We start from the raw sequence: 12,537 nt of genomic DNA on the forward strand, positions 1-12,537 counted from the left end.
AAATTATCTGTATCCATATCCTTACTCTGAGTGGGCGGTGCTAAGCCTGGAAATCGGGCACAGCTAATATAGGGAAGTGTGTGTTACTTGTTGAAGGGGTTAAAAAAAAAAGAATACCTGTCACCTGTCAACAGGGAAACACGTTTTATCTTCTGTGTCATGACATGGGCAGCCTCAGCAAGCGGCACTTCTGAGCTATGTGGGTGTGACTGACAAGCCTGCCGTCTATCAGAGAATGTTGTGGGACACAGACCCCAAATGAGAACTTTTCCTCCTCGAAAAAACACCTGAGAACAGATAATCGTTACTTCTTAGTGGCTCTTTGTGTACAGTATACTCAGCTCATCCCTCCCATCAGCTCCAAACTACTTATCTTAATACACTGTAGGATTCTTTGAGTGTACTATAAAGTGTTTTGTAATTCTTATTGTGCAATTAGACGGGACTACAAAATGGCAGGCCCCCATATCAGGAGTGTCAAACTCATTTTCACAGAGGGCCACATCAGCATTAAGGTTGACCTCAAAGGGACGTTTCCAAGGTGAAAATGTATAAACTGACCTACTCCTTAACGTACTGTCAGATATCTTTCTTTGTATTTGATTATTGTTTATTCAAATCATAAATATTATTTATTGATTTGCACAGATGTAAAAATATGTATGTATAAATATAAGCACATGCTGTGTTATTATAACATAAATCCTTCCGTCCTCACCCTGAGACACCATATTACAGACACCATCCTCACCCATTGATCATGCTCTGAAAATGAAAAAAAAAATTTTTAAATGCAAAGTAAAGCGCCACCATTAAATTCAGTGCGTCAATGTCCAGTTTACAGTCTGTAAAACAGCCAAGAGGTTGTCATCGCTGATCCCTGATCTGTGCATGGTCTTGCTCAGATTCATTATTGAAAACATCTGTTCTCACAGATACGTGCTTCCAAGCATGGACAGAACCACCTTACTCATGAATGGTACAGCATGTCTCCGCGTACAGAAGTCTGCCTTCACGCCTCTTATGAAATGGATAGATTCACTGCATCTGAGTTGTCTGTGCTCTCATCAAGTTCCAGAAAAAGCCAGATGCCCGTGTCTACAGCCAGCTGTGCTGTCAAATATCCTGCTAGTTCCTGTGATGGGCCTGATGCATCGTTTTTAGCTGTAGCTGCGTCCGTTTTCTCTTCTTGGACATCTGGGGATTATTTGGAGATATTTCGCAACTACACTTGATAGGAAACCATCCTGGTTAAACACCCACGTGAAAACACTGCAATCTAGTTGCAGGATGCCATCATTTCGCGGGTAACACAATTGACATGCATTGTGGGAGGTGCAGCTTATGACCAATGCATGCTTTAACCTTTAGATGCTTGAGTGTGTCAAAAATGACCTGGTGAGGTTGGTTTCTTGCAAAATGTTAGTAATGAAAACTTGGAATCATTTCAAATTCCAGGTATTCCTCAAAAAATATGGTTTTAATATGATGCTATTTAAAATTTTCATTTAACTTTAATGCGTTTTAAGAAATTGTAGTCTATTTAATACTATTCATATCGCGACACATCGATCGATAGGTTTCCTTCTCATTCACACCGTTCCATTTTATGAGTTCTCATCCAAGGTGTCATGGCTGCTAGACACAGGGGAATTGGTGCTACAGATGCTGGACGATGGGGAGGCAGTTATGGAGATGGACTCAGAAGATGAAATTTCAGATGACGAGGACCGGCCTGATCAAAAAGGAAGGTCTTAAGTCTGCTCTTAAAGGTAGAGATGACATTGATTCCGTACTGGATAGAGCAGCTCTCATTTCTTTTTCTTTTTAATTATATTTTTATTTAGAAAGGCACATTTCCATTGCATATATAAATCACTAGTCATACCAGAGCATACATAAATTTGGATGTTGAAAGTTCAAAATAATTTCATCCTTCCTGCCTTCCGAGAATTTTTACATATCATTACAAATTCAAGTTTGAAACAATAACAAAACAGAACAAAGTTGGGAAGCGCACCACCTTGGATGATCCAAACGTCATGAAAAATTAAAAAAAAGTTAAGCATAAAAGGGTAAGGGTTTGTACACAATGTCGGTACATTCAAATGAAATCAGATCTGACAGGTTTCATGTACTCTGTCCATTTAGACCGAATCCAATAAAAATTTTCTTTTTCAACCTTGAGGGAAAAAGTTGTTTTCTCCATAAATCTCAAAAATCTCACATTTCTAACAGCAGTTCATCATAGAATCGAAACCATGGCAACGGAGACCAGGAGGCAGAGCTGTTGTCTTACACGCTTTTGAGTGCTTCCACAAGGGCAGTTACCCACCTGGTACCCCACAGAGACTGTGCCTGTCACCCAACCACATCGCTTCATTCATTCCAATACAAAGAGAGGATGAGATCATCAGAAAAATCTAATAAAAGTTCAAACTACTGCTGCATTCATTCAAAAGAATATGAAAATTAGATTTGGATTGTTAAACATCAGATCTTTGTCATCTAAAGCTGTATGTGTAAATGAATTCAAATCTGCCAATCACGTTGACTTGTTCTGTCTTACTGCAACCTGGCTGTCTAACGATGAGCACATTAGCATCAATTAGTCCACACCTCCAAGTCATATCAACACTCATATTCTTCAAGGCTCTGGCTGAGGAAGTGGAGTTGCTGCCATTTTTGACTCAAGCCTTTCAATAAAGCCCAAACCAAAAATAAATTTTAATTCACTTGAAAGCCTTATTCTCAGTCTGCCTGGAAAAGTCTACATCCGCTTTTATTTGTTGTTGTGTACCTCCCTCCTGGACCATACTCTGAATTATTATGTAAATTCTCAGAGTTTTGTCCAGTTTAGTTCTTAAAAAAGGAAATTCATTATTGTTGGGAATTTTAATATTCATGAGGATGTTGATAACAACAGGGGCTGCGTGGCTCAGAGGTAGAGTGGCCGTCTAGCAACTGAAGGGTTGCTGATTCAATCCTCACTCCCCCCTGTGACCATGTCAAAGTGTCCTTGAGCAAGATACTGTGCCCCTACTTGCTCCCGATGGCCCTGCTACAGACTGGTGAGCTGTCCAGGTTGAATTTGGACTACACACAAACAAAACTGTCCTGATGTCTGATTATGGCGGTACTAGATTTAAGGAAGCGATCCTACTGGGGTTTTACTCGGTGTTGTGTCTCGGTATGACAGAGGACCGTGTTGTCAACTTTAGTCCCTCCCAAATTTATCATTTTATCGACTGTGCAACAGGCACCTTGTGAACAACTTTGAACTTTGAATGAAAAAAGAAAACCCTAACAGAAAGAGCAGACCCAACAGTTGTAGATTGACTCTAATATGAAATCTGAAGTTTTATTTGTAAAATTCAGTTGGGCCAGATTGTCAACCCAAGAAATTTTTCCAGGCCAGAGAAAGAAGTGGCCAGCAAAAAAGCAGCAACACCAATGAGCATTTCTTTCCAACCGCAGTAAACTGAGCGGTTCCTCTCTGAGATCCTCGCTGCCACAAATACGGACATATATGTACAATTGTGCACCATCAGGTTTATCTGTGGCTTCATGTACTGCTATAGACATGACATCATCTGTGCTCAGGTCTGCTGACAGAGTTTCAAACACATCTGTGGCAAGAGTTCAACCCTGCCAATGTTTGAAGTGTCTAAGAGGTACGTTTTTAATAGCAGATGTCACATGGTTTTAATTTGTCGTAATTTTTAACCTCATTATTGACAGCCAGCGTGCAGTCTCCGAGGCCTGTTTTCACTTCAATTCAGCTCTTTTAGACGCACAGCTCCGGTTGTCGGCCCTCTCAGTTTGTGCAGAAAGTCTGGTGTTTCTTGAAGTGCCATCTTCACAAATAATCTTAAATACTTAATCTTTAAATACTGGAACATACACGCTGCAAATTAAACACATGGGTTGGTGCTAAATTGAACCAGTATTTGGTAGCATGTGTAGGGTTAAACCGACAGTTTTCATTTTAAGTTTTCATTTCCTTTTTTCTTTCTGGGTTGAGAGACTTGTTAGCATTTGTACTGTTCACGGTACCTCTTTGAGACAGACGCAACAACACACTGCGGATTGAATGTTGCTAGGCAACACAGAGTGTTGCATTCTTGGTCTATGCTACAGTTGGAATATCTGAAGGGTTGCAAAATGTGTTTTTCCCAGGATTTCTGTTTTTGTACTGCGCTATGGGTCTGGCCACTCAGAGATAGTTTCTGGGCTGCTTGTGACCTGCACAAGTGTCACCTTAATGTCAATCAAATTAAGTTTCAACCATTAGTCTTGCTTCTGGAAACCACTTGGTGGCGCTATACCCATGACCTAAACAGAGTGACACAGGAATGTGTCCTAAAATGCTGAAGTCAGGTATCACATTATGTTTCTTTGTCTCAGAGTCAATGGTGTTTTTGATTAAAGGACTGAAAAAAGCTTCGTGTTTAATACAAGTGTAAGATGTTAATGTTTTGTTCAATGGGGTTAAAACTATGTCAGTAATACCAAACTTGTAAATTTAAAAATTTTTCATGAGTCTTTAAAACAGCAGTGCCTTACAAGTGGCTAAAAAGGGCTACAGAGTAAAGTGTAAAGATAGTTGTGGTGATGATGAAATGTATAAAACCTACCATTAATGTGCATGAATCTTTAAAAAAAAGTGCTTGTTTACACCAACGTTTTTCCCCACAGAGTTTATTTTCTACAATAAGCCATAATTCAATATGAAAATGTCATTGGCGAATGATCAGGATGCTAACTTGGGAGTCGACAGACAAAAATGCCTCATCCCTGCAACACTCTATGTGACCAGGTGATGTCTCCAGGCCAGGGCTCTCATCCAGAGAATGCAAGTTAGAAGACATCTGATTATGTGGAACACAGTTTTGTTCTCTATGGAGAAATCTTAAAACTGGACAAGTTTTATAAGGTGTTTTTGACCAAATCTGACATGGATAAGGACTCAGTTGGAGGAATGCAATCAAAATATGATTATCTAAACTGAGCCAACATTTGTCGGATTCTTCCTAGGCCCATTCTACACTCCTCCCCCATGTTTGACGGAATATTTTTGGAAGACCTCACCAGATGTTCTGCGAATATGTCATATATCACAGATACACACCCTTTTGCTCTCCTTAGCTCTGACATCAGTGCGCTCTAATTATGAAGTTACACTGAAATACTCGCTGGGTATTTGTATAAACATCAGCCAAAACATGCACACGATTTCCAAGTTACATAAAACATGAAATTTGCAGATTACCCTCGCTAATCCAAGGACCAACTTGTTCATCTTTCGACAATATTGCATCATTGGCTGCAAACCCAAAGTCCATCTGTCCTGATCTAGTTTGGCTTGATAAGATGTGTGTGACAGGCACTGAACTTTCTACAGCTTCATTTTGCATGGGATAATGATGATGATGATGGAGCAGGCCGGGGGCAGATTTATGTTGTTTTTTTGTTGTTGTTGTTTTTTGACAGAGTGATAATATGACTTGCAGCTTCACAAAATCAGTTAGATTATTCAGGTTTTTGAATGTTTTTTGTTTTTTGTTTTTCTAAATATCTTTAGAAACCCAATTTTTTTGGACAAAATTTTACACACACACGCACACACACAGAAGCACGTTTCAATGCTGCAGGCTGTTAATGCTCTGAAGTGAAAGGAGGGAATATGAGGAGCAGCCCAAATGATCATGCATTATGCCATGTAAGAGGCAGCCTGGATTACTGTTTGATAGAGGATTACAGAGTTGAAAGTTGCAAAAAGCTTCGCCGTTCTAGAACGACTGAAAACTATGCAGAGGATTCAAAGGAGCTGCTTCATGTGTTGGATGCAATGAGACTGTGAATCAATTGTGTTTTGTGAATGTAAAAATGCAACTGTTCAGTGTTTTACTACCCTTCAGCTCAGCAGCATTTTTTTTTTTAATATGTGGAGAAAAAATAAAAGTATTTGTTCCGCGTGCTGAAATAACTGATGAGGAATGTTAAGAGAATTTAGGGTGTCTTGTGTCATACGCGGCCGATAAGGATTACAACAAAAAAGCAGCATCAATCGCCCTCCTGTAAATTACACAACTGAACAAGCACGAAAGCAGATGTGCTGCAGAAAAACCAGAGCTGCGAATAATCATTTAAAACCCTGATCTCAAGTCAGTGGAAGAGGGCGGCCCTCCCGCAGAGATGACCTGCATCACAGCTGCCGATACCAAGAGGAAGGTAGTGGGATCCGATCATAGGGAGGGATATTTGAGAGGATGCTTTTGTTTGGGTCTTATGTCAAATGAACAATGCTATTGGCTGGTGCATATCCGACGTGCCATCTGTCTGGGTCGGTCAGCTCAGATCATGTTTGACGTACATGACAGTTGTGTTTCCAGGAGAGAGACAGAGCCTGTGACGTACACACACAGTGACGCAGATGGAGCCTATATATACAGTATACTTACAATTCTCATTTTTTTATGAATGGAACAGCTCGATCATGTTGTTCATTCGGTTTTGCCAAGCTACTTTGGACATGAAGTTGATCAAATAAGCAAAACAGTAAATGCATTTGTTTTTTTGTTTTTTGTTTTTTTGACTGATAAATCAGGGGTCAGGACCAAATGATGCAAATGGGGGAGGGGGGGGATACGAGATAATTTCCAGAAATGTATCAGAATTCATAATGATTAAAAAAAGATTTATTTTTCATAAGAGATTTAAATGTTAAATTACTATTTTTAAAAAGTAATTAAATTCATACTGGGGGAGGGGTTAGTTAGGGGTCCTGAGCCTGAGGTGAGAAGTTTGGGAACAGCAGACGTTGAACGACGTTGGACGTTGCAAGGATCAAGTATCAGAGACTCACACACACATAGACACAGTTTAATTAATATAACAAAACAAAACATATAATTTAATTAATAAATCACTTAAATACAAATGCACTGATATAATATTATCTGGTTATAAAGAGTGTAAAGGATAAATGATTTCCAAGAAAAACATTGATAATGTGCACAAACAACAACAAAAACATCACAAAGCGATCACAATTTCAAATGATTCAAATGATCTGGTCTAGTTTTGTACTATCATATACATCTGCATATACAGAGTGTGATTTAATGACATAAAAACTTCTATCCAGCCATTTTCCATACTGCTTATCCATTCCATTAAGGGTTGCGGGGGGGGGGGGTGGCTGGAGCCTATCCACATTGCGTGAGAGGCGAAGTTCACCCTGGACGGGTCACCTATCCATCGCAGGGCCATCAGGAGCAATTAGGAGCTCAGTATCTTCCCAAGGATACTTCAACATGGTCACCGCGGGAAGTGAGGATCGAACCAATGAGCCTTCGGTTGCTAGACGGCCACTCTACCTCTGAGCCATGCCAGCAAAATGAAAAATTAAATTAAGATATTCTATGAAGTTCCAAAGTGTGAAAAATTGCATGATTATTTCAATTAATCAGCATTAAGAAATATGTGAGTTCCCAATATATTATCCTGATTGACAATTGTACATGAGCTGAGATCAGCTGGGAAAATATATCATAAATAAATAAATAAATAAATATATATATAGGTAAGGTAGGTAAAGATATAGATATGTCTCTCTCACCCTTGAAGGGTGGTGTCATCCTTTAGCTCAGGTCCTCTACCTCTTGGGTACTTGAGGGTTCTGCACAGCAGACTGAGGTTTCAGGCGTTGCTCCTGGTATCTGCTGGAGCTGCTCTCCCAGTTTCGGGGTCACTACCTTGACTGCTCCTACTACCAGTCTGATGAGAAATGGGATACTGGAGCAAGACACAATTGGACGAGGGCGGAATATACATATTTATGTATATATATATATATACATAAATATGTATATTCCGTATACACAACATGTATATATTATATATATATACACACAGTGCTAATGGATTTCTTATTAAAATCTATTGTACAGAAAATACAGTATTGCGCACAAATCAGTCACAAGGGATTCACATTAAACAGAAAATGTGTAATGACAACACAAACAGGAACACACATGCAGCACATTTACTACACAGGTGCAACTCCGTGAGTTACAATCTTGATATAATGGTCATCATTCACATCTTTGCAACAAATTCCCCGTCCTAGAACAGAGGAAGAAACGAGATTAAAACCAAGGCAGACAATAATTGCATTTTTCTGCATATTCTGTGTGTATCAGAGTCAGTGTGAGTTATGGTTTGAGTTATGGTTTCAGTATAGCTCAGCTGTGAGTCTGCTGTGGTCAGTCTTGCTCTTAAGCGGTCTGTCATCTGACCTCCGCCTCACCTTCCTGTCCTCACTGGAATCCTTATTAACCAGACCCTCGTCACTGGCCGCCTGTAGGCTGTCGAAGGTGCCTTGCCTCTCACGTTCCATCCCAGATGAGGCTCTCTCCCTCCTCCGGTTCTTCCAGAACGCCATGATCCCATCCAGACAAGTTAATCTTGTTTCAGTGGTGCAGGCATACATACCGATAGGCACAGCCAGCACCATGGCTAACACTATCACCACTATATGAATCAGCTTCTCCCTCTGTTCCATCTCAGTGATGTCACTTCCTGTCACAAACACAATGCACTGGCCTGGACGGGGGGCCTGGTTCTTAAGGGTTACACAGATTTCATATTTAGTCGCTGGCATCAGATCAGAGACGGAGTACGAGCGGATCCCAGGACCGATGTAGATCGTCTCCTTCTTATCACTGTCTGCACGGCCGAAATGGATGGTGAACCAGGTTTCAGAGGGATGGTCCAATGCGGCGAACCACTCGATAGAGATGCCACGCACTGTCTGTTTGGCGATGCGGATGTCAATGTACACATTTTCATCAGAGGAAGCCTGGAGGCCGGGGAGGGCCGACGACTGCGAGCCGTCTGGGGACTGGATCTCCAGGTGGATGTTGACGGAGGAGTTTCCGATGAAGTTGATGGCACTGCAGGTGTAGACGCCGCGGTCAGCAGCATGCAGGGACGGGATCACCAGGAGAGATCTGATGGTGTCTTCATCTAATCTTTCCTGGGACTCTGGGGGGGGGGGATAAGAAGTGTATTTTATCTTATTTCAGAGCTGTTTCACTAAACGTGATGTCACAAACATTAAACACAGAAATCCTTACGTGTCATGGAAGGAAAAGCAAAGATGCAAATGATAAACTTTTGACGATGCACAATAACAGCACTATTACATGTTAGGGTGGAGCCTCGTTTGATACTTTTGTACCACCTGTCGCGTGCTGTCATTCAGAAATCATGCTGCGTTCAAGACAGCTCAAAAAGTCGTGGAAAGAACAACTCTTCAAAAAATTATTTAGAAGTGTCTCCCTAAGCAATTATCAGTCGCTAACTCCATCTTGACTTCACTTACAACATCAAAGATGGCAGCCTTCATCCTTAATGATAAGAATCTAATTGTCATAAACAATTATTTTTCAATGCTTCATTCTTCTTTTTGGGGGGAGATGCATTAATACCACCCACTGATCTGCAGATCTCTCCCCCCCCCCCTTTTTTTGTCAGCTTTCAGACATCTTAAAGACGAAAGTGCGACTTCCGTGTTGTCTTGAACGCAGTATAATGACTTCCACTAAGGTTGACATGAATGTTTTCACCTGCCCTTTTTTGCTTGTGTGTCTATGAACAAGGTTGCATTTGCATTATATGTTTTTTATCTCATAGAAGTAATCATATTATATTAATATTAATATTAAATTATATTAAATCATCATATAATTTAATATTGTAGTATTCCTAATACAACACATTTACTTTAAAAGTACATATAAACAAGCGATTGTTTTCTTTTGTCACAGTAATAGAACTCCAGTTGTACAGCAGTAACGTTTAGACGATGCTCCTGAGGTCACGCTGGAGTTCACTGGCCTTGTAGTCTCTTGTCTTCTCCTTTGCTCCTTGTCAGCCAAAATTGAGGAACAGTTGTGACAGCAGCTGAGGCATTAACTTGGTGCTGTTTCCTAGGCAAAGGAGATAAGAGTCCTGTCTTGACCCTTTACCTCACTAATCACGTCGGTCTACATTCTATAAAAGCACTCTTTGCAAGAGATTTATAGGTTAGAATTAATTAATTAACTGATGCTTTGCTTGTCATTAGAACTTTTAAGTCAGCGCAGAAGTCAGTCTGTTTTTAGATAGTGTCTGGTATCAGCTTAGACAGACAGATAGATAGATAGATAGATAGATAGATAGATAGATAGATAGATAGATAGATAGATAGATAGATAGATAGACAGATAGACAGATAGATAGATAGACAGATAGACAGACAGATAGATAGATAGATAGATAGATAGACAGATAGATAGATAGATAGATAGATAGATAGATAGATAGATAGATAGATAGACAGATAGACAGACAGATAGATAGATAGATAGATAGATAGACAGATAGACAGATAGATAGATAGATAGATAGATAGATAGATAGATAGATAGACAGATAGACAGACAGATAGATAGATAGATAGATAGATAGACAGATAGACAGATAGATAGATAGATAGATAGATAGATAGATAGATAGATAGATAGATAGATAGATAGATAGACAGACAGATAGATAGATAGATAGATAGATAGATAGATAGATAGATAGATAGATAGATAGATAGACAGATAGATAGATAGATAGATAGACAGATAGACAGATAGATAGATAGATAGATAGATAGATAGATAGACAGATAGATAGATAGATAGATAGATAGATAGATAGATAGATAGATAGATAGATAGATAGATAGATTGATAGATAGATAGACAGATAGACAGATAGATAGATAGACAGATAGACAGACAGATAGATAGATAGATAGATAGATAGATAGATAGATAGATAGATAGACAGATAGATAGATAGATAGATAGATAGATAGATAGAGTTAACAGGAGGTTAACATAGTAGACCCAACATCATGGCTGACGTGGGTAGCCTGGCTATCCAGTCCACTATAATCTCCAACACCAGTGGTGTGCAGATTGACGGAGTCAGCGGTGATTATACTGCGGTGGAGCAGATTTACTCCTTCTCCTCATATAAAGCGGGTTTATGGAGGTCTGCGATTAAAATGTGTGCATAAGTATCTAATTTACTGCAAGATAGCTCGGTGTGTGGATGACACATGTGGACACTCTCACCATGAAATCCTCTGATTATCTTCAGACCATATGTCCACCACACTGCGGGTTCTGGACGGGCCTTGGCCAGGCAGCTCAGGGTGACGTTGGCGCCCTGAGGCAGGCTGACATTAGAGGAAGGGCTGGTGGCCTCTGGCTTCATGCAGGCCCGTAGCTCGACCTCGTGGAAGAATTTGCCCGCCCTAAAATCCGGCCCTGAGCAGGTCAAGTAGGAGTTCATCAGAATAATCGGGGGGCGCAGGGAGCGGATGAATTCCACGAAGCCCTTGAGGCGGCAGTCGCAGAGCCAGGCGTTGTCGTGGAGCGCTAAGACGACGTTCGGTCCTGAAACGGTCCCCTCCCGTTCCTCTATGTTCTGAAGATTTTCGTAGAGAGGCCAATTTTGGAAGACCTCCTTCGATATGACCGTAAGCCGATTGAAGGATAAGTCTAAGTAAGTCAGACCTGGCAAATATTTTAAGGCATGCTCCGGCAGGACGTCCAGCTGGTTGTGCTTCAGGTCCAGGATCTTGAGCCCCGGCGTGTCCTCGAACGCTGTCCATGGTACTGAACGCAGCTTGTTCCCCTGCAGACGCAACTCGGTCAGGTTCCCCAGACCCTCCAGACCCTTGGAGTTAATCACTGTGATGTCATTGAAGTTCAGCCACAGGTTCTCTAGGGCGGGGGTTTGTGAGAAAGCTCCGCGGGGTATTTCGGTGAAATGAGACTTTTCTATGCGTATTTTGGTCATATCATCTGGGAGGTTGTCTGGTATGGCCCCGAACGCGCTCTCCTCCATACATATGAGTGACCTGTGGTAAAAAATCGACATTATAATGAATATATTCACCTGTAATTCGCGATGACGGCAGCAATTGGTGGTTCAAACGTGGAAATATTCTCATGTAAATTTAAAGTGCCACACTGACACACAAAAACTGGTTAAATATAGTCTCGGCCTAGGTGAAGACGATATGAATCACATCTTACCTTCCATGACGGTCTTGTAAACAGCTGCAGCCGCGTAAACATTGAGAATACGTCTCATGAGCCTTGATGTTGAACAAAACTATCACCAGCAGGTAACAAATTATGTCCATAGTCCGCCGAAAAACAGCTGAAGGCTACATTCGTGCTGGAGACAGACGAGGGAAGCTTATTATACTTAATCCCTGACGCACCGAGTACAGGACAAGTGGCACAGGGTTAAGACACATGACTGCACTCCACGCAGGTTTGACCCACTACCGCCTGCTAAGAAGTCAGTGACCCAGTGAGTTTAATACACCTGACCAAAAGTCAAGGGCAAGTTTTGAATTTAACAAACAAAACAGATTAAATACTTGAAGACAAATCTCAAAATCTGAGGAATAAACAA

At 40.8% G+C, this 12,537-nt stretch overlaps 1 protein-coding gene across 2 annotated transcripts; it reads right to left on the minus strand.

Moving 5' to 3' along the window:
- Positions 1 to 7,859: 7,859 nt before the first annotated feature.
- lrit2 (leucine-rich repeat, immunoglobulin-like and transmembrane domains 2) lies at positions 7,860 to 12,341 on the minus strand. Of its 2 annotated transcripts, XM_086181172.1 has the most exons (4): positions 12,150 to 12,341; positions 11,181 to 11,971; positions 8,315 to 9,051; positions 7,862 to 8,130 (listed from the first exon to the last, which is right to left on the minus strand). In XM_086181172.1, the coding sequence occupies exons 1-4, from the start codon at positions 12,257 to 12,259 to the stop codon at positions 8,104 to 8,106; spliced, it is 1,665 nt and encodes a 554-aa protein (XP_086037298.1). In that variant the 5' UTR covers positions 12,260 to 12,341; the 3' UTR covers positions 7,862 to 8,103. The 2 variants fall into 2 exon arrangements, with proteins under 2 accessions (XP_086037297.1, XP_086037298.1); XM_086181171.1 differs by having other exon boundaries at positions 7,860 to 9,051.
- Positions 12,342 to 12,537: the final 196 nt, after the last annotated feature.

This window comes from Aulostomus chinensis, chromosome 16, assembly GCF_037954235.1.
Source record: "Aulostomus chinensis isolate RoL2024-O1b breed Wild chromosome 16, RoL_Achi_v1.0, whole genome shotgun sequence".
Lineage (NCBI taxonomy): Eukaryota > Metazoa > Chordata > Actinopteri > Syngnathiformes > Aulostomidae > Aulostomus > Aulostomus chinensis.